This window comes from Pinus tabuliformis, chromosome 9 (assembly GCF_031772625.1).
Source record: "Pinus tabuliformis cultivar Carrire ecotype Pingquan chromosome 9, CPIR1, whole genome shotgun sequence".
NCBI lineage: Eukaryota > Viridiplantae > Streptophyta > Pinopsida > Pinales > Pinaceae > Pinus > Pinus tabuliformis.
In genome coordinates this window covers 1,322,599,564-1,322,620,466 of record NC_142307.1, presented here as the reverse complement: position 1 = coordinate 1,322,620,466, position 20,903 = coordinate 1,322,599,564, and the positions used below count along the sequence as shown (strand labels likewise).

Sequence of the window (20,903 nt, the reverse complement as noted above, 5' to 3'; positions counted from 1 at the left end):
GACTGTAAATGATTGACTCTTCTTTATTTTTGTTGCTCGTATTTGTTTTCTTTCTCTGAGACTAATTTCTTTTTCTTTGTTCCCATTTAAATCGGGCAACGCTGCGCTTTAAAATGCTCCGATATTGTTTTGCATTTACCCAATCCACTTCCCTGTTTTGTCAGTTGAAGCAATTTTGACTTGGCCCAAATAATTTGTTTCTACAAAATCTCAGAATTCCTTGCCAATTTTAACATTTACTATTGATTTGTTTTCCATTTTGAGATTTCAAAATCTTATGTTTTCCATTTTGGGATTTCAAAATCTATTGTTTAAAGCTGAAGCCTCTTCCTGCGGGTTGGCTCGGTCGCGTGAACTCCAACAAAGATACGACGTCGACTGGTTCTCACGGCGAATCGATCGCGAACATGAGCTGGCTGGGAGTGCCGCGGGGGTGACTTGCTGCCGAATCGGATGGGTAAAGTTTCTAATTCCTTTCCTTTTGGTAGTTTTGTTATGAATTCCTTTTTTTTTTTGGTAATTTTATTATGTGTAATAAACCAATTTGCTTGTGTGTGTGATATCCTCGACAACCTGATGAATTTTTATTTACACAACCTCTTTTAAAAAAACACTTTGAAACAATATTTTTCAAATGGTAAATTCTTACCTTCTACTTAATAATTAAATTAAAATTATAAAAACGTAAACTTTACCTAATTGTTATTTTTCAAAATTCATTTTAATATGAATTAACATTTATTTTAAAAATATACCAATGAAATTTTAATTGCAAAGACATATATTTACTTTATTACATGCACGTGTTTTATAACTTAAATGATAAGCCTGGGAATATTAACTGTTAGTTGTACTTGTACTCAGTCCACAGCAGTGGTGGTATATTATGTAATAATTTAATATATTAATTTAAACCTATCAACCAGGAAAACTAGCGAACTAACGAGGAAGTCACGAAGCTCCTCTTCAACTCACCTACGATTCACGAAGTTTCAGAGTAATGATGATGTGTTTTTTGGAGAGAAGAATTGCTCCTATCGCTGTTAAATTTTCTTCAGCCATTGGCTAGCGCTGGCTTTACAAGGTTTCGTGTATTCTAAACCAATGATTTCGTCTCGCCTCGTCATGGATACGCATTAATTGCTGCCCTTATTGGTTGGCCGGTTGTTGGGTGGGTCAGCTTATTATAAAAATGGGATAAAACGTATAGATGTTGCAATATAAACCCAACAAACCAATTGAAATGCAGACATTATTATTCTCATTCTTCCATTGGTTTGTCAATCTGTAAAAGTGGGAGGGACATAGCGAGTATTCTACATTTTCCACTTCCAATTATTATTGAACATTCTTCAATGGCGTTTCTCGTGCTCAAGCACAACCTCTTGCTCATCGTTTTCATCCTCTGGTACGCCCACCTTTCCTCTGCTGCAGCCGAAAGGTCTTGGAAAATCTTCCATGACGATGAGGATGACTGGGTATCGGAGCAATCCACTGCTCAGAAGAGATGGGAGCTGAAGCAGGAGCGGATCCCCCAAGAAACCGAATCCTATTGCGAAGCGTGGAGATTCGGCGTAGAAACAAACACTTTACGCTTATGGACCCAGGTACCTTCGGATTGCGTGGAATATGTGCAAAACTACATGGTAGGAAGCCAATACTCGAGGGACCTACAGATGGTGGCCGACGAATCAATAGGTTACGCTAGTGCCCTCATGGCCTCGGGCTCAGGCGATGGGATGGACGCCTGGGTATTCGATATTGACGAAACCCTTCTCTCCAATTTGCCCTATTACGTTGCCCATCAGTTTGGGTAGGAATGAGAGACGCTTACCCACCCCTGTTTTTAATTTTCTTTCTTGTTGTCCTTTAGGACCTGGTCATATGGGTGCTTATTTCTTGGTTGGCGTTGCCTTGGCTTATTATCATTTGCAGAGGTGAGGTGTTTGATAATAGCGCTTTTAACGACTGGGTGGATCTGGCAGAGGCCCCGGCATTGGCTTCTAGCTATAGATTGTACACCCATCTGCTTGAATTGGGGTTGAAGATCTTTTTATTGACAGGTAGGGACGAGACCCAGAGGAATGCCACACAGAAAAATCTGGTCCGAGCTGGTTATCATACATGGGAAGCGCTATTGTTGAGGTAATCACGGTTCCCAATGTGACTACAACACTCGCGTGCTTACCAATTCTATAATATTCTGTTTGGTACATAATAAGATTTGTCCATTATTCTTATAAGAAATCACAGATCCAGAAGCAAGTGAAAATTTAAAACTAAGGTCCATGAAGCTTAGCAGAAGAGAGTCCTTGAGAAGTTTCAAGGATCTCTCATGTTCTTTTTTTCCAGCGCAACACCTTCTTTGGAGAAGCTGTCTGCGTCGTCGTTCTGTCCCTGTAAACATGTGCAAATGGGATATAATTGAATGTTGATTGCAAATTCTGAATGTCGGGAAACAAAGGTCGCAGAGTGAAGTTCCTCAGAGTGAAATTTCGTTTTAGTCCTTGTATAATAAGAAGTGAATATCCAAATATATGAATTTGAGAAACTCCATTTTCCTGTGCCAACATGAATCAGTTTTAGAGCCATTAGATCACAGAAGTTGTTCGTTTCATGGGTCTAGTCCAGCTTTTGAAGGAGATACAATGACCGGTGGAAAGTTGGATAATTCCCCAGCCGCACCTCTAGGGGGGGAGTTCGGAGTACTGATCCTTTTCAGACTATACAAGGCTTGGTGTACCACTTCTATAAATCGAACCATGGAGAATTATTAGAACCCTGCGGACTTCAAAGAGGATTCAAACCATACCTCAAGTTGGTGATAACTTTGGATTACAGGTCTCTTACATATATAACAAGTTTCAGATTTACAGGTACTTGTCTCCTTATTTGAGCTCCTTATTACAGAGATCTGAGACTTGATCATCACAATTTCATAGATACTTTGGACCTTAAACAGATGTCTGCTCCACCCTTAAGGTCTTGGTCTTGACCATGAGATACAAAGAGTTTCGACCTTCTTTTTAGGGCTCCTACAACTCGACCTTACAAGCTTTTTCAATACCTTTGCATGCATAGACCTTCCTTCGTTGCACTTGAAATTAACTTTGACTCTTAGGACAACTTCAACACTCCAACAAGAAACTCAGACATGCTTCAAGATGCATAACAAATTCGGCCCAATCACAGAGGTGTCTGCTGCAACATATGCCTAGAAACGCATTTGTAAACTCAGCCAACAACTCTTCTTCACAGGAAAATATATAAGATTTTTCCTTCTCAGATTCGGATTAAGGCTCCTTGGGTCTGTAGCTACCTCAGACTTCTTTTCAAAACTAGCTCTAATATCATGTTGAAATTCGAGTACAAACTATAATTTCTAGACATGATAATTACTTATGACTATTTATATATGTTTTTCATTTAGCAATTACTTCATTCATTAGGTCTTCAAGCAATTATACAAGTAAAATGCACAAAAGATAAGAGACACTATAAATTGGGCCAAAGGCCAGGGCAAAACCCACCAGGGGAAAATCCAACATTCCTTTCCTTGTAGAATCTTTGTCAACAAGAGAAATCCAAGTCATATCTAACCTAACTAGTAGACCAATCATGGCAAGTCATCCCTCCAGCATATCAAAACAAGATGCTCCGGAAACTATCCATAAAAGATGCTCCGGAAACTATCCATAAAAGAGTCTACAAAGAAATCTGCTCCAAGAGGGCGGATTTTTGCCTTTTGTCTTATATTTAGATTATGTCACTGAACTTCGAATTCTATCTCAAAATATGAACCTCACCTTGCATATTTTTCCATAGAAGTATAGCATTAGATTTTACACTTTTCTCTACAGGGATGAGTTACAAAATATCTCAAATTTTTTACTTCTATTTGGTCTTCCAAATTTCCTTGAGCGAGTAGTCTTGTTTTCTGTTTTCGGCCTCCAAGAGCAAATAGCCTTGTCTTGAGTGAGTAAACTTGTCTTCGTTTCAGATAAGATGTATGTGTGATGATGATGTCAATGAGAGATGCGAGTGAGCTATATATTCTTCTCCACAATTGAAAGGGTGCCACATATAGTTGAGCCGACTTGGCATCTTGGTGAGACAATTGACACTTGAAAAATTTAATATTTATTTCTTTTGCAAGGGTAATGAAGAACATGCCATTCATTTTTTTTTGTGATCAATATAAAGCATGAAGAACATGCTTGACAATAAATAAATGATTAATAATAATAATAATAATTTTATTTGTTCAAAATACGTCAATAATTATTTATTATGAAGACCGACCGTGAATTGTTTAAACTTATGATTGAGGGGGTCGGGGGATTTATTAGCCTACACTATTAGGAAGTCCTACACCACCATTGTGTATTTCACATTATAGGATATACTTCTCATCCTAAATGTGTATTAGATCCTATTTTTCCTCCTCCTAGCGCTATCTCTTGATGAGTTGTTCGCGTGAGTTTACAAGGTGGTTTCATCCATGTATTAGAAATTTGTATGATTGGAATGAATGTTGTAATGAAGTTGAGACTGGCTTAAGTCCTTTTTCCACCAGGTTTTTATGTCTTGTATTGTGTTCTATTTCTTAACATATGCTCCCATTGTTATTGATTTTAGCAGTGATTTGTCCTTGGGTGAGCTTTTCAGGTATTCACTTAGAGGGGTCCTTCTTCATTGGTGACTGAGCAATACCATTGTCACCTTGATGCATATTGTGCACCTAGACTTTCCTTTTGTTTGGGAGAAGGAATTTCTTTGCCCAACGCCCATATTCATGGTGAAAACCTCATTTATAGGGAATTCATTCATTGTCAAAGGGCTGATAAAAAAACACAAGTCTCTTTCTAATGAGATAGAGTTAGCCAAGCCTTGGAATAGTTTCAATCCAACTAGAATCATAACAATAACCATGTAATGATTGTTTGCTTCATAAAATAAACTAAATGTGTTTCCAATTTCTTTAAATACCTCATTTGATCGCAAAAATAGGGGTAGCCTTGGTAGCATAACCTAGATCAGAAAAAAGTCCAAGTGGTTTGTGCAGGCATCGAAATCCAAGTGCCATTTCTTGAAAATAGAGGTTGCAAGCTCCACTTCCATCTAGATTGTGGAGTGTTGTTTGCATCTACTACAAACTTGAGTATCCCAACCAACCAACCCTTAACAAAGACCATGTTTTGAGGAGGGTATCCTAACACTGCTTTGAAATTTTCTTTTGTCCAAGATTTTATGGTTTGCTCTCATATACTTTTACTTAAGAAACGATCTACAATGGTTGATTCCTCTAATTCCATTATGTTGTGCAGTTTGATATTGTCTCTCAATTGCAATTTTAATGCCCCCTTGCTTGTGTTTAAAACACTTAAACCACTTTCGTGGTATCCCTGGTCCTAGTTCTGAACCTTTCTGGTTAGAAGAGTCCGGTTGGGATGGGAGGATTTCGCTCATAAGTCCACTTAAAAGCATCCCTAGGTTAATAATTTGCCCCACCAACACACCCATTGTTAATTGAAGAGCCAAGTGAGCTTGGCATCAAATCTAAAGGTACAACATTAGATGGGTTAAATGCACGGGGTAAATTTCCCTGCTTTAGAGGTAAATGCTCTATCGAATTTGAACTCAAGGAATAAAACCCCTGTTTCATCAAATCTTCCAGAGTGTACTTCCCATACTCCATTCTTGTACTGATTGCATAATGGGTGTGGTGAGATTGAGTTTGATATCATGTCGCATGAAGAAACCATGTTAGATTTTTGGCTACCAATGTGAACTCTCGCCAACTCTCCAAGGATTACAACTGTCTCCTCTTCCAATGGTCGGGATCCTGTCTAAATGAATTGCATTAGGGGTGATTCATCACTACAATCCCATTGGATCAAACTACATTTATTGGCCCTCTAGTGGATCATTTGAAAAGTCGGCAATGTCTTCCTCCATGTAAAGCAATTTATTTACATAAATTATGTAACATTTATTACAAATCAAGAGTTTGTAAACTTGTGAAATGCAAACACTGTATGTGCAAAATCAGATTATTTGTAGTATGATCTACCTTTTAAAACTATCTATTTGCATAAACATAAATTCCATTCTAATGCTAATGTGAAATGAAGTCTAATCTTTTAATCAAGGTCTATTGTAGCTTCAATGGTAGCGATGTAGGTCATAGAGTTTCATCTAACTTTGTGGTTAGATGTCTCTTGTGACAATACTCTCTTCACTCATTCAACCAATAATCAGAAGAATTTGCCTAAGTAATCATAAGCCATACAAAACAAAACCATAATTTAAAACAATGCATTCAATTCAAATCCTAACTTAGGAGAATGTCAGGCCAGGAGGTAACTCCTCAAACTGAATTATGATTTTGCATTAAGACTGATCATGGATATATACATGGAGGGAGAGACTCTTGGGCTTCATCTCCCAGTGTCTCTTCATATTCCAACTCTCCTTATTTTCTATTTACACTTTTAATTTTGCACATTCACCCAATCCCAAGGATTAGGTGTCAACAATCCCCCCTTAATCTGAAGGGATGTTGGTGAGTCTGAGCATCGTTTTGAATCTCTCGAACTTTCCTCTTCAAGCGCTTTGGTGAAGATGTCTACAATTTGCTAATTTGTGGAACAATGGCGTAGATGGATTGTCTTGGCCTCAACATGATGTCAAATCAGATGGTATTTTGTATTGATATGCTTCGTTCGATCATGGAACTTTGGGTTCTTGGCCAACTTTATTGCATAAGTGTTGTCAATCATGAGTGGAGTTGAATGCACTTGTTTCACCTGCAAATCTTCCAGAATTTTCCTGAGCCACACAATTTCCTTTGTTGCTTCAGCTGCTGCCACATATTCTGCCTCTATTGTGGAATCTGCTGGAACTGATTATTTGTGTGACCTCTAGGAGACAACTCCTGATTGAAGACTCATAGCATAACATGAAGTAGATACCCCAGTTTCTTTATCTCCATCGAAGTTTGAATCAAAGTATCTAATCAAGTTGAAGTCGCCCACCTGTGTATACTTAAGTCCAAACTCTTGAGTTCCCTTCAAGTACTTTAGAACTCTTTTTGCAGCAGACCAATGTCCCTCACAAGGCTTTTGCATAAACTTGGATAGGATTCCAACAAAAAATGAAATGTTTGGTCTGGTAGTAGTCAAGTAGTTGAGACTTCCTACAAGCTGTTTATACTTTGTTGTATCCTCAAATTCTTCTCCTTCAGTGGATTTGAGCTTTAAGTTCTGTTCCATTGGAGTAGTTAAAGGATTGCATTCAGCCATGCCAAACTTGTTCAACAAATCTCCAATGTACTTCTTTTGAGAGAGGAATATAAACTGCTGATATTGAGTTACTTCAATACCAAGATAGTAGTGAATATACCCCAAGTCTATCATTTCAAAACCTTTCTTCAATTCCTTCTTTATGGATGCAATATAGCTCTCATTGTTCACTGTCATCAAAAGATCATCTACATACACCACAAGATATACAACTGTTTTGCCAACTTTCTTGACAAACAAAGTTGCATCATCAAGATCATAATGTTTGAAGTTGAGTTTCAGAAGATGCTTTGTTAACTTCTCGTACTAGGTTCGCGGTGCTTGCTTGAGGCCATACAAGGATTTTACAAGCTTGCATACTTTATGTTTTTGACCCTTCACAACAAATCCTTCTGGTTAGGACATAAAAACATTCTCTTTTAGATCTCCATTCAAGAAAACAGTTTTTACATCCATTTGATGGACTTTCCAACCGTTCTGAGCTGCCAAGGAAAAGAGTGTTCGGATGGTAGCCCATTTTGCTGTGGGGGCAAAAGTATCCTCATAGTTGACCCCTTCCTTCTGTGCAAAACCTTTTGCCACATGCATGGCTTTGTGCTTGTCAAGTGAGCCATCAACTTTATACTTGTTCTTGTAGACCCACTTGCAGCCTATTGGTTTGGTTCCCAATGGAGGATCAATCAGCTTCCAAGTGCCATTCTTTATCAAGGCATCATACTCATTTTGCATCGCTTCTTTCCATTCATCATGAGAAGCGACTTCTTTGAAGGAAGTTGGTTCAAAATCTGAAGACAAATTCAATGCACAATCATAAGAAACTATTGAGAAATCTAGGGCTTTATTAGTTAGGTGATTTCTCTTCCATTAGTAACTGCTTAAGTTATTAGTGTTCTTCTTCATCAAACAACTACCAATGCATAAACATAAATAGACAAGAGGCACAGAATGTAGGCTATGAGTCAAGGCCAAAACCTCTCACTCTTTGAGAGGAGAATCCGCACCAATTCTTCTTATAGAGATTCCAATTGACAAATACCAAGACCAAGACCAAGACCAAGACCCTCGACCTATTAGCCACTCCAAGACCAAGACACACATTCTCTTGTCAATCTTCTTCTTGATTTCTCTTCCATTGAGATCTTCATCACTGCCTTGACAACATTGTTTCCTTTATGAGCCCTTATCACAGAAATAATGCCTTATCATAATAGTATTACCAACAATGAACTATTATGTCATTAATGATGCTTTACTACCCTTAATTTCACACCGAGACAGAGGTGCTACAAGGTAGCATCTATACTGTGATTATATCCACTTCATAAATCCGAACTTCTTAACTGTGATTACTACCACTGTGATCCAAGCTTTAGAGGGATTTGATTTCCCTTCAACACTTTGTCAACCCAAACTGTCATTTCATATGTTAATGCCCATCCGAAATAGAGAGATATGCATCCAAACTTCATTCTTCTATTACCCATCTGAAATCACAGAGATATGCGAATTATATTCTTCCACTGTCCATGTGAAGTTCTATCTCTATCACCGAAAACTCAGAGAAAAGATATCCAAATTCTGACGTGGAATAGGCCGAGGTTGCTATATATAGTGGTCTGTTCGAATATATAAGCCGACATGAGTTCATGAACCGGTGTGTCTCCATAATGTGAGCCGGCATGAGTTCCTTCATTTATCTTGAGGGTGACATAGGAAGAGGAGGACTGTGCTTGTATTTGGAGGGCTATTTTACTAGGATACATTTGACATATCTTTATACATGACATTGACTCTTTGACAAATCCTAAGGCTCTCAATGGGAGCCATCTAAAATAAACCTCTTGTTCATGAAACCCATGAAGCAAGGCATTACAAAAATAATTTTATTTACTTTTCAACAGAAACATCCATATCAACAAGTGAATCAGAATCATCTACATCACCTCCATTTTGCCTAGATGAATTTCTTGTTCTTGTCTTTCCAACTTCATCAGGATGAACACTTTCAAGTGTCTTTGTCAGCCATTTTAGAGGACCTTTCTGAGATGGCCCAGGCTGCTCAGTTGACTGAGTTGGGATTGAATCAAGATTGAGTCTCCCAATTTTGTCAATCACATCACTCAAAGTGTCATTAGTGGCTGGAGCTTCATGTGGGGGAGAGAGTGCTTCAGAAGAAGATTCCATAGATTGATCTAGTATAGGAATCCCCCTTTCAAGATGTGGAATCTCATTATCAAATTCTTGGAAAGACTTTGCATGTCTGAATCTATCTAAGCGATCAAGCTTCCACTCAACAACATTGTCAGCCTTGGAAGATTCAAGAAAGATCACATCTCTAGACACTACAAACTTCTTATTAACTTCATCATAGAGACGGTATGCTTTGGAGGTATTTGAATACCCCAAGAGGATACACTTTCGACTCCTTGCACCAACTTTGTTTCATTGTTCCTTAGGTATCAAGGCATAACAGGTGGAACCAAAGACCTTGAGATGCTTTACCGAAGGAATGTGGCCATACCACATTTCATAAGGAGTCTTGTTTATAATAGCATTAGATGGACACCTATTCTTTACATACACAACACATAGAACTGCATCAACCCAAAACATCAATTTTACATTCTTGAAAAACATCATGGAATGTACCATATTTAAGATTGCCTTGTACATTCTTTCAGCTATTTCGTTCTGTTGGGGATTATAAGCATAGTTGTTTCATTTTTGATCCCATGCTGGCAAAGATAGTTTTCAAATTCATTTGAAGTGTATTCTTTTCCATTATCAGTGCGAATAGAGCCAATATGAGATTGTGGATCATTTTCAATCCATGCATGAAAGTTATTGAATGTTTGAAAAGCATCAGATTTGTTCTTCAATAAATAAACCCAACACATTCTGGTGTAGTCATCAATAAATGTCATCATATATTTATTTCCATTTGCAGAAGGAACAAGCATTGGGCCACATAAGTCTAAATGAATAAGTTCAAGTTTTCTATGTGCTCTGGAATGTGAATCATGAAAAGACTGTTTGTTGTGCTTTCCTAAGATACAAGCATCACATTGCTTAAGTTTCCTAGGAATTGTAGGCAAACTAGTAACACCACTTTTCTTCAACATACAAAGGCTGTCATAATTCAAGTGTCCAAATCTAGCATGCCATAAAAGACTTGATGGAAATGTACCTTCATCATAATGAGAACTATATGAGAAGTTTTGTGCACGAGCAGAGGTACCTTGCAACTTCAGAAGTCTTTCTTCTTCTATCCCCGTCATGACAAGTGAGTGATTTGATGCTTTTCTGACCTCAACCTTGCCATCAAACATATGAATGGAGTGTCCTTGCTGGCGGATCTGGACCAAAGACAACAAGTTTCTCTTAAGCTCCGAGAGATATAAAACATCTTGCAGAAGCAAGTTTGGAAGACCAAGCAGTTTGAGCTTGATTGTGCCAAGCCTTGATGGCTTGAGTTTTGACTCGTCTACAAAGTATACTGCTTCATCAACATTGTCAATAAATTCTTAAAAAAATCTTTTCTAAAGGTCATGTGGCAAATTGCTCCTGAATCAAGCAACCAATCATTTTTCCAAGAAGCAAGTCAAGCATTAAACAAGTCTTTAGTTACTCCAATATTACAATGTGCCACAACATAGTGAGCAGATTCAGGTGCTTTACCTTCCCCTTTGTCATTGGTTTTACCTTTGGCTTCATTTCTTTTCTGCTCAATTCTGTCCCAAGGCAACTTACATGTGGATGCATATGTCCATTTCATTGCAATGTATGCAATGAAGATCAAACTTTTCTCCTTGGAATTGTCTACCCCCCCTGCCTCTAAAATTCCTTCTTCCTCTTCCTCTTCAACCACCTCTTCCTCTAGAAGAATCTTGTGCATGATTCTTCTCCTTATGTGCAAGACACACAACTTCTTCAGAAGACTGAGGAGTTGTTTTCTTCCCAAAAGAGTTTTCTCTCTCAACAAACTTCTTCTCAAGGGAGTCAAAGGTAATTTCCTTGAGGTTTCCACTTGCTTGCAATGACTCAAGATAATTTGAATAAGTGGGATATAGTGCCTTGACATAAGCTATGAGAGGAATGTCTATTTGAACACCAATGGTTTTGATATCATGCATAATAGATCTTACTTCTAATGCTAAAGAAAGAGGATCATCATTTTTCAATTCAAGATTGAATAATTTAATCATCAATTTGACAACTTCCAATTCAGAATGCGAGTCATAGAGTTCCTTCAACTTCTGTAAGGCTTCAAAAGCAATTGAAAAAGGTGAAATATGGCGACTCACCTCTTCATTTATAGATGCTGCAATCAAGGCATAGGCCTTGCTGTTCTTGTTTTCCAAATGGAAATCTCCTTGTCGAAGGTGGGCTTTGCAGGTTCATTATCTCCTTCTCCTACACAAACTCCTTTCCATAACTCATTGAAAATGAGTGTGTTTTATCTTCCTTGACCATTCAAGATAGTTCTCTTTTCCCGAGAGAACTACTCCAACAATAGATATCAATGAATGCATTTTAAGTGTGTGTACTATGTAAAAATGTACTCTGTTGCCAATATATAAAAAAATTTGCACTTCTGGTGTAAAAATCTGTATTCTAGTAGCAATATTGTGAAAAATACAGTTCTTATATGTGTATATTAGAGGTATATTAGGGGAAGAGAGTAAATGGGGGAGGGTATATTTGGGGGAGGTGTATATGGAGGAGGGTGTATATGTAATAAGATATGTAATAAGGTATTATAACCGGAGTGGGATTCAGGGCGATATATATTAAAACCAAGGGGAGGTATTATATATTTGAGGTGTTATATGTTGGGAGGCTGAGTTAACGCAATAACCACTGTAGGTATTATACACGTAATGGCATTATTCATGAGTGGAGTGGAGGCACCAACGTTAACGGAGGGAGCGTTATGTTATATTCAACAATGATATGACACATCTTAATATCATATCACACATCATATGACACACAACATAATATCATATGACACATCAACATATGACCGGGCAGTTGTTCTAAGCAACGAGGTGGGAGGAGTCAGTATGGGGAGCGTTCAATGATATGACAACGTTCAATGAGGAGGAGTCGAGACCGGTGGTAGAAGAATGTTATGTTAGAGGCGGTATCATATGACAGAGGACTATGGTATGCAGTGGTTATACCACAATTAAAAAAATTGGGAGGTGGATTCAATGTATTGGGAGCGGATTGTGGTTATACCACAATAAAAAAAACTGGGAGTTTTGCTATGTAGAGGGGAGAGACGGTGTATGGTGGATGGTAAGGCCCAAGGAATGGGAGGTGAACCGTTGGAACAATGGGAGGTATTACAAAAGGCGGTATGGAGCGTGGTATATTTGGGAGGCATTAATCAAGTGGAGGCATTAACCAACATGCAGTGACAACAATGTAATGAAGCTCGATTTTTTTTAATTAACACAGTCATCCAATGCTGTAATGAAGCCCGATAATTAACACAGGAAAAAAACGATTTCACTTCTCAGGAAGAAAAAATGCATATAACACCGCCATTCATTCATCAATGATCAAACAGACAGGCTTCTAAACAGGCTTACCACACACAAACGCCATTGAACCTTGAACAAGAGTCACACAACACCTTCAGGCAGTGCAACAACTAATAATTCTTGCTCACCAGTCTCCCAAAACAACAAAGACGACCCCAAAAAATCCAATAAGGAGGCAACAATTTTTTTTAAGCTGCAGGACAGAGGTGACAGTGTTGCAAAAATATGCAGAACATGGGCAGGAGGGAGTTACAAGGGTAGAGAGGGAAGCCAAAAATGGAGTTGGCTCTGATATCATGTCAGGCTAGGAGGTAACTCAAACTGAATTGTGATTTTGCATTAAGGCTGATCATGGATATATACATGGAGGGAGAGACCCTTGGGCTTCATCTCCTAGTGTCTCTTCATATTCCAACTCTCCTTATTTTCTATTTACACTATTTTACACATATTCACCCAATCCCAAGGATTAGGTGTCAACAGAGAACATGAAATGTATAATAGAAAAGTTCAAAGAAAAGGATAAAACAAAAGCAAGCTTAATCACTCCTAGTAATGTTCATGTACACGTCACTGACTATGCTACTAAGCCTGTTGTCATCATGTTATCTCCTTGCATCATTTTCCATGAACTACTGCTCCTGTTGTTAGCAAACCTTGATTAAAAAAACACATGACACTTGCATCAATGTAAAAGCTAACTGTGAAATGAGATTGCAAAAAATAAATAAGAGAATATAAAGTGAAATAAAAAGCCACCATGTTTTATAGCAAACGATACTATGATATCATATAATATGTCAAAACATACCATATCTAAAAGTAGAGAAAATAACAATCTATGTGAAAGGAAATACCAAGAAGTTTATTCTATTCCATCATAAATTGGATATATGCTCTAAGAGTCCTCCTATTGGAATGGAATGAGCACTGTTATTTATACAAAAGCTAAGATAACCAATAATAAATTTAGATCCACATCTCTCATGTGGTTATAACCATTTGTTAATAATTAGCAATTAATATGGATTGGGAGGAATCGAGAGGGCGTGATAGCATCTAGGGTTATCCTACAACCTGGTATTCCTTGTGCTGTCGTCACTGTTTTCGATGTCTTTCCTTCCTACTGTGAGTATACACCATGGAGTGGCTTATTGCCTCCTAGCTTTCACTTGATTGCAAATTGTCTTACTCTGCCGCTTATAACTTTTGTGAACAAAATAAGTCTATGCTGGGTTGTTCATTTGTCCTCAGAGGGGGCAAACAAACAAAGGTCGTGGTTGGAACAATGGGTATGGCCTGCTGCGATGAAAATGGAATGCACAATTAACGCAAGGGTTTACACATTCCGGTGTTGATATGTGGTCGTTGCCTGTCGGCTTGGCCTAGATTTATCCTCCTCGGTTGGGCTAAGCAAAGGGGTATCGACTTCTTTTGGCAGAAGGGAGCATTGTATCAAGTGAGAGGAGATTTCGATCATTGTATGCTGCGTTAGGGCTAGTTTGGGGTCCAAGAACTCTGCGACAACTCGTTAGAGATGGCACTCTCCTTTTCCATGGCTCTTGCTTTTGGTGCACACAAAAAGGTACTATTATGAGCCCTTAACTCCTTCCATTGCGAATAAAAAAATATGCTCTGAATCCTAGGTGGAGGGTATTCATACTTTCCCACAACATGTCTCAACACGCCCCTTGGGGTTTACGCTGCCTGAACAAAGGGCTATTTTGGATCTGATAAATTTCTAGATTTTCATAAATAATTTGAAAGGAATAACATACACTTTATGGACTAGAAGTCTAGACTCTGTTTTATCTTTAAAAAAATACATAGAAAAGAAATGGGGCATTCTTATTCATTACCAAGCTCTACAATATGAGGGGAAGGTTCTCAACAAACATTACCAGCTCCATGATAACATTATCAATAGAAACTCAACAATAAGACTAAGAGAAGGGTCCTTTGGATTTACTTCTCTTGGACACCCAGTTGTGGCTTATTTTTATGCTCCAAGGGGTTATTCATTATACAATTTATCACACAGGAAGATTTAGATTTTGCATTAAATGAAGGGCCATGGTTTTGGGGTAGAGTAAGGCTCTTTATTACTCCATGGTTTCTAGAATTTGATGCAACAAATATGGTTGTAACAACTCTATTGGTTTGGGTGAGACTCCCAAACCTCCCTCTTCCTTTTTGGCACCATAAGGTTTTAGAGGGCATTGGGAATACTTTGGGCAAGTTCAAAAAGAGCGACATGGAAAGAACAAAGAAAGGTATTTTTACCTTTGCTAGAATATGTGTAGAGATTGACCTGAGCAAAGGCTTACCAGATCATATAATCTTGAAACATCAAAATTTTCAATGGTCTCAATCTTTAGACTATGAGAATATGACATTTAGATGTCGGTTTTGTTTTCAAATGGGACATCTTCAAAACTCTTGCTCACAGACTAAAAAGAACACGAAAAAGAAAAAGGTGCACAAGCCAAAGGGATGGCAGTTCTCAAATCTCCTTTTATCTGATGTAGAAGACGAAGACAATGTGAAGAATCCTGTAAAAGAAGGGGGTACACAAGGGAAGAATGATAATACTATAGTACAACAAAATGAGACAGTTTTAGTAGAAAATTAGGAGACAAATCAACAGATAAATTTGGTACACAAAGAGGATGGCATGATGGGAACAAAGCGTGTACACATCTCAGATAGCTTTGATTCAGACAAAGAGATTCCCCTAGAGACATTTGTTAACGATATGGCTCTAGTTCCAGTGGAGCTTGAAAGCTGGGGATTGGCAACAAGTTAAGAAAAAGAAAGGAAAGAAGGGGAAGATAAGCGACTACATGGCTTGATCTTCCCCCACGTATTATAGTTAAATTTTCTTTTTTAGTTTTATTCCTATTTTCCGAGTCCTTGTGGGATGAACTTTTTGTTATGCTTTATTAGCATATGTATATGTGTTATTACTTAGCCAATCATGGATCTGGGCAGATCTAGGTGAATGCACACCTTCGTGTGTATATGCAAAATTGTAATATTCCAAATGGAAAAATATGGTGGATAACAGAAGCAATGAACTAGCTACAACTACTAAATTTAGAAATGCACAACCATACACATTTGAACACGAAAATATGGGCAAAATCTCCGAGTCATTGTATTAATTTTGATAGATAGGAGTACAATAAATGAGATCAGAGGAACTTGGGCTAGCTGTTGCAAGCTAGTCAAGTCCTAGGTGAAAATGGAGCTGCCCAAGTGCTAGAAACTGCTCTCCCCAAGTCTTTGTGCTGTATCGGAAAATTACTGCCACTGCCGTTGTAGGCGCACTGAGATTTCGGCCCTTAGATCTGCACCAAAAATGTTGCAAAATTAAATGTAGGCTTTCCACACCAGCTCCAGCAAAACCTAAAAAATCTCGTGAACCCAAGTGATGGAAATGGGCTTGGGGTAAACTGCGCCCTCCAACAATTTCTGCTGATTGCTGAATTGAACTAGGAATTCTGCCCTCAAAGGTGGTCAAAAAACTCTGTAAAATTAATTCTAGCCTCCTCTCACCAAACCCACAAAAACCCAGGGAGGTTTTGGGTTGAATCCGTCGACCCTCAGCGACCCCCAACAAGTGCAAATTGCCCAATTTGACCAAAAAACGCCCCAAAAAACTAATACTGTTGAATTAAGCCCAAATACACCATTGGAAATCTCTCCCAACTCCGGCTAAATTATCCCCTTAGGAATACTTCCATTCTTCAACCCTTATCTCTCCTCAACGTCCATTCCTCCAACCCTTGCGCATGCCTGCCTGGAGACCCCTGCGCACTTCCAAAAAGTTGAATTTCGGCCTCAAGAATCCTCTCAAACTCAACCTTGCTAATCACTACAAAATCTCTGGCTAAATTAGGGGAAAACCCTTGCAAATCCTTTGGTGTTCTACTCCTCTGTAACTAATCTCCTCACAAGCAATTCGAACCACTTCTGCGCCCTGGAAGAAAAACGTACCAGCTGAAATAACCTACAAATATGCCCAATCGAAACTCTGAATTGAGCTCCCCAAATTACCTCACTAGGGAGACACTCGAAGTTCTTTGAAATGAGGGTGAAATTCCCGCACGAAAATTCCTTGTGCTGAACAACATGGTTGTTTTGGCTAAGCAGCGCTAGAGAACTAATGTTAACTTGTCAAATGATCAAATATACCAAATGGAGGCCTCCAAGCTCTATTTATAATTGCTAGCCCTCTCCCTTGGTGGTCCCCACCTTCCACTAATAAAATATTACTTTGCCACCATTCTTCATTAAAATAATAATTTCCACTTTTCTCCCACAAAATAATATTTTCTCCTTTTATTTAATATTCACCAAAAATTGGCAAAACTCGGTGAATTTTGCACACAAAAGAAAATTGTGAACATTACAAAAATGTATTTTCTTTCAAATATGAATAGAAATATGGTTTTCTTTTTCCAGGAAAAAAACAATTAATATCTCTAAAAAGCTTCCTTCAAGTCTCCCTAAAATATTTGATAACAAATTTTCCATGATTCTTGTCCATCCAAGATACTTGAGTGATCCTCCTAAATCCTCATCAAATCTTCAAGGGTTGAAGAGGAAATTCGAATTTGGACCTTAGTGGTAAAATTTCGCTTTGTTGGAATCTTCAAATATACCTGTAGGCTGTAACCATCACTAAACTAACCCAACCTTCAAAGATAAGTAAAAACATGTTATTATTCTAATATTTAATCATAAAAACTCATTTGAAATAGTAAAATAAATGCGTTGAAAAATATTGAGCCTAATCCCACATATAAGCATAAAAATGTTGTAAAATAAGGTTCCGGAAGAGCAGAAAATGATAAAAGTTAAGTGAAAGGCTATGGAAAGATGGTACAAAGGATGTGAAAAGATGGTCTTTTTCATGACTCAACACTCCATATGCCACCCTTGTGGCTTTGTACCTGCAGAAACCCTAGTTGCAGAACCTGTCACATTGTCCTTTGGACTCTTTTGTTAAACTATATAATGAACTTTTATAAAATTTAATTGAAGATATGTTCAGTCCTGTATTGACATATTTAGGACATTCTCATGTTTTGTTTGGTATTTTCGTGGTAGAAAGTTTCATGGGTAATGTGGGGGAATAACTCAAATTGAGCTGGTTTGAACTTTGAATGCTTATTAGTTTTGTTTTATGTTTTCTTGGGTGAATTTTGAGGGGTATTAAACTAGAAAAGCTTGGGTTGAGGTAATCAGTCCACCCCCTGTTTTTTTGGTTTTTCTTTTGAAGTGCTTTGACAAACAGACACAAAAGGGCTGCAGTACATAAAGCACACCTTTTAGGCATAGTTGCCAAGTCGTAGCTGTAGGCATTCTACCAAAATAACATAGGACTTACACACAAGCTCATCCCTCTTGAATCTTATGCCATTAGTTTGTGCTAGAGCAAAGCAAAAACTGAGCCTTCCCAACGATTTTCAATTGAACCAATGCCCCACTGGTTGCCATTTTTTGATAACTTGATGGATGTTTTAAAATATGGTAGGTGCATTTTGATTGATGGTGCGATGAAACACCACATATTGAGGTAATTGAAGCACCTATTTGTTTGTTTAATGTCAATGGGCTTGCCTAGTTGTTGAAAGCTAGCACGGTGTTGTTATCATTCTCACCAGGGTTTCATTATCCCAAGTGACATATCAACCACTGCGGGCTGGCAGGCCATCACAAGGGGGCATTTATTGCAGATAAGGCCAAATGCAAACTGCAAAGTCCTGGGTGATTTTGGTGGAATAGATGCCCCTAGTCCTGGTTGCTTAGATGGTGGGGTTGAGATGTCTCACACCGTGGGTGGGAATGCCTTTGCAAGGGGGCTGTTTATTGTTGATGGGGCCAAGTGCTAGTCCACAGCAACACTAGTGGAATAGATCGTTGTCCAAGTCCTTGGCTTCGGTGGAACAGACGCCTCCAGTCATAGTGGCTTAGATGAAGTGGGGTTGAGATATCTCACACTGAACAGTCGCTGCTTGCTGGTGTTCAAATTTCATCAGAAGCATTTCAACCAAAAAAAATTGTTTTGTTTAATGACTTTGTCAGATACTTTTGAGGGATAATGCATGAAAAGAGCATGTATTGAGTTTATGAGATAGCCTGTGTTTTATTTGATGGTTTTGTGGGTCAATATTTATGAGTAATTCGTGTTGCAGGGGAATAGATGATCATGGGAAGACTGCTGTGCTTTATAAGTCTGAGAAGAGGTTGAAGATTGAACAGGATGGGTTTAGGATTCGAGGGAACTCTGGTGATCAGTGGAGTGATGTGAATGGACACGCTACTGGAAACAGAACCTTCAAGCTTCCCAATCCCATGTATTACATTGCCTGATTTTAATGTTTACTGTGTTTCATTTTGGCATGGAAAAAACTAGCCAGGCTCGGGAAATTATCATTATAAAAATTTAAAGGGATATCATCATATATTGTTCTTCAATCTCTTAATATTGTCAATCTCCCTACTCTCCCTGCCCCGATGGATGATTAAAATATCATGTAACCTCTCTTACCTGATTTTTTTCAAAAGTGGTTTTTTCTATATTTGATCTTCCTATTGCCTGGTGTTTGTATTTATAATTGCTTAATGTTGGGGCTGTGTGTAATACACCGCACATCCCAAGGACTGAACATAACTTGTTTCCAGTACTTGGTCAACTCAGCAACAGTTATTCAGACCGTAATCTTTATTACAAATTTAGTCATTAAAGATTTTTTTCAAGATAGCAGGTGCAGTGACATTTTGTTGGTTGAAGAAAAATTTCAATTAAATTGCAGGTGCATCTCTGAAAAAACAATAATTATTAGACAGTTATGATAAATTCGATCCAATCACTAGTAGTTAATTTGAGAAATGTTCTCACATTCAGAGTGTCACACATCTTGTATGAATTAATGCTGAAGTATATTTTCTGTTTGTGCATGCTTAAAACTTTGTAACCTTTCTTTGATTTATCCTCCAGAGTGTCATTCAGAGTGTGATTTATATTCTCAAATTCAGAGTGTCAAACATCTTGTATGAAGTAATGCTGAAGTATGTTTTCTGTTTGTGCATGCTTAAAACTTTGTAACTTTGCTTTGATTTATCTTCCCACTGACGTTATTGATTGTCCCATACTAGAGCTGATCCATTTTTATCTTAATAAATTTTCCCTTCAACCCTTGTGTATGCAACTCTTTGCATCATTTCTCCTTGTATATCAACATGTGATTTCCCTAAAGATATATGGAGATACTAAAAATCTAAACATCGACATATTCCAAAACCTACGGAGAACTTTACAAGCTGCGAAAGCCTACATGACTCTAATCAGAAATCAGTTTTTTTTATTGTATAATGAACTGGATACACACACACACAATCTTTATTGAAGTGCTTGCCTTTTACATTGTATAAGCATTACAATTGGCTTTAATATTATCACAACAGTTTGCAGAAACATTAGAAGCTGCAAAATCCTACAAAGGCAAATTCCAGAAGCATTACAAGACACAAAAATTGCCACATATCTTTGGCTAAGATGCCACCATAGGGTGATACTCTTCCATCAAAGTCACGCAAGACTTGCACTGAGCCCCCACTGTTTGTTTGTGCCTCTAGGGGAATAGAACCTTAGTGAGTGGCCTTGATATGCCACCGTATTTGTCGTTGAACCATGACCGCATCGGTGATTTGTTTTTGGGCAGAAACAGTTAGACATTTTGATTAAAAAGTGCTGTAACTTTTGTTGAACAGCAAGGTTTACAAACAAGAATGTAGAAGTCTAACGAGCTGTCCCCTTAAAAATAGAGGAACTTATGGTCAAATTTAGCTGATCCAGCCTGGGTGCTTAATTTGCAACTTGGCCTACTCATAAAGTGCTTGAGAGTTTGAAGGAGGATCCATAGGAAGCCTCTATTTAGCAAAGTTCCTGTAACTAAAGATCAAGTTCTTGATGCCCAGAGTTTGTCTCTTGCAACCTCATTTTTCCTTGCACTTTTGGTTGGATTTCGGCAGGCTG

At 38.1% G+C, this 20,903-nt stretch overlaps 1 protein-coding gene across 1 annotated transcript; it reads left to right on the top strand.

The window, feature by feature from the left end:
- Positions 1–1,094: 1,094 nt before the first annotated feature.
- On the top strand, positions 1,095–19,444 carry LOC149153396 (acid phosphatase 1-like). The gene is made up of 3 exons (XM_089445334.1): positions 1,095–1,813; positions 1,936–2,145; positions 19,060–19,444. Exons 1-3 carry the CDS (start codon positions 1,356–1,358, stop codon positions 19,235–19,237), a joined length of 846 nt encoding a protein of 281 aa, XP_089301460.1. The 5' UTR covers positions 1,095–1,355; the 3' UTR covers positions 19,238–19,444.
- The last annotated feature ends 1,459 nt before the right edge of the window (positions 19,445–20,903 follow it).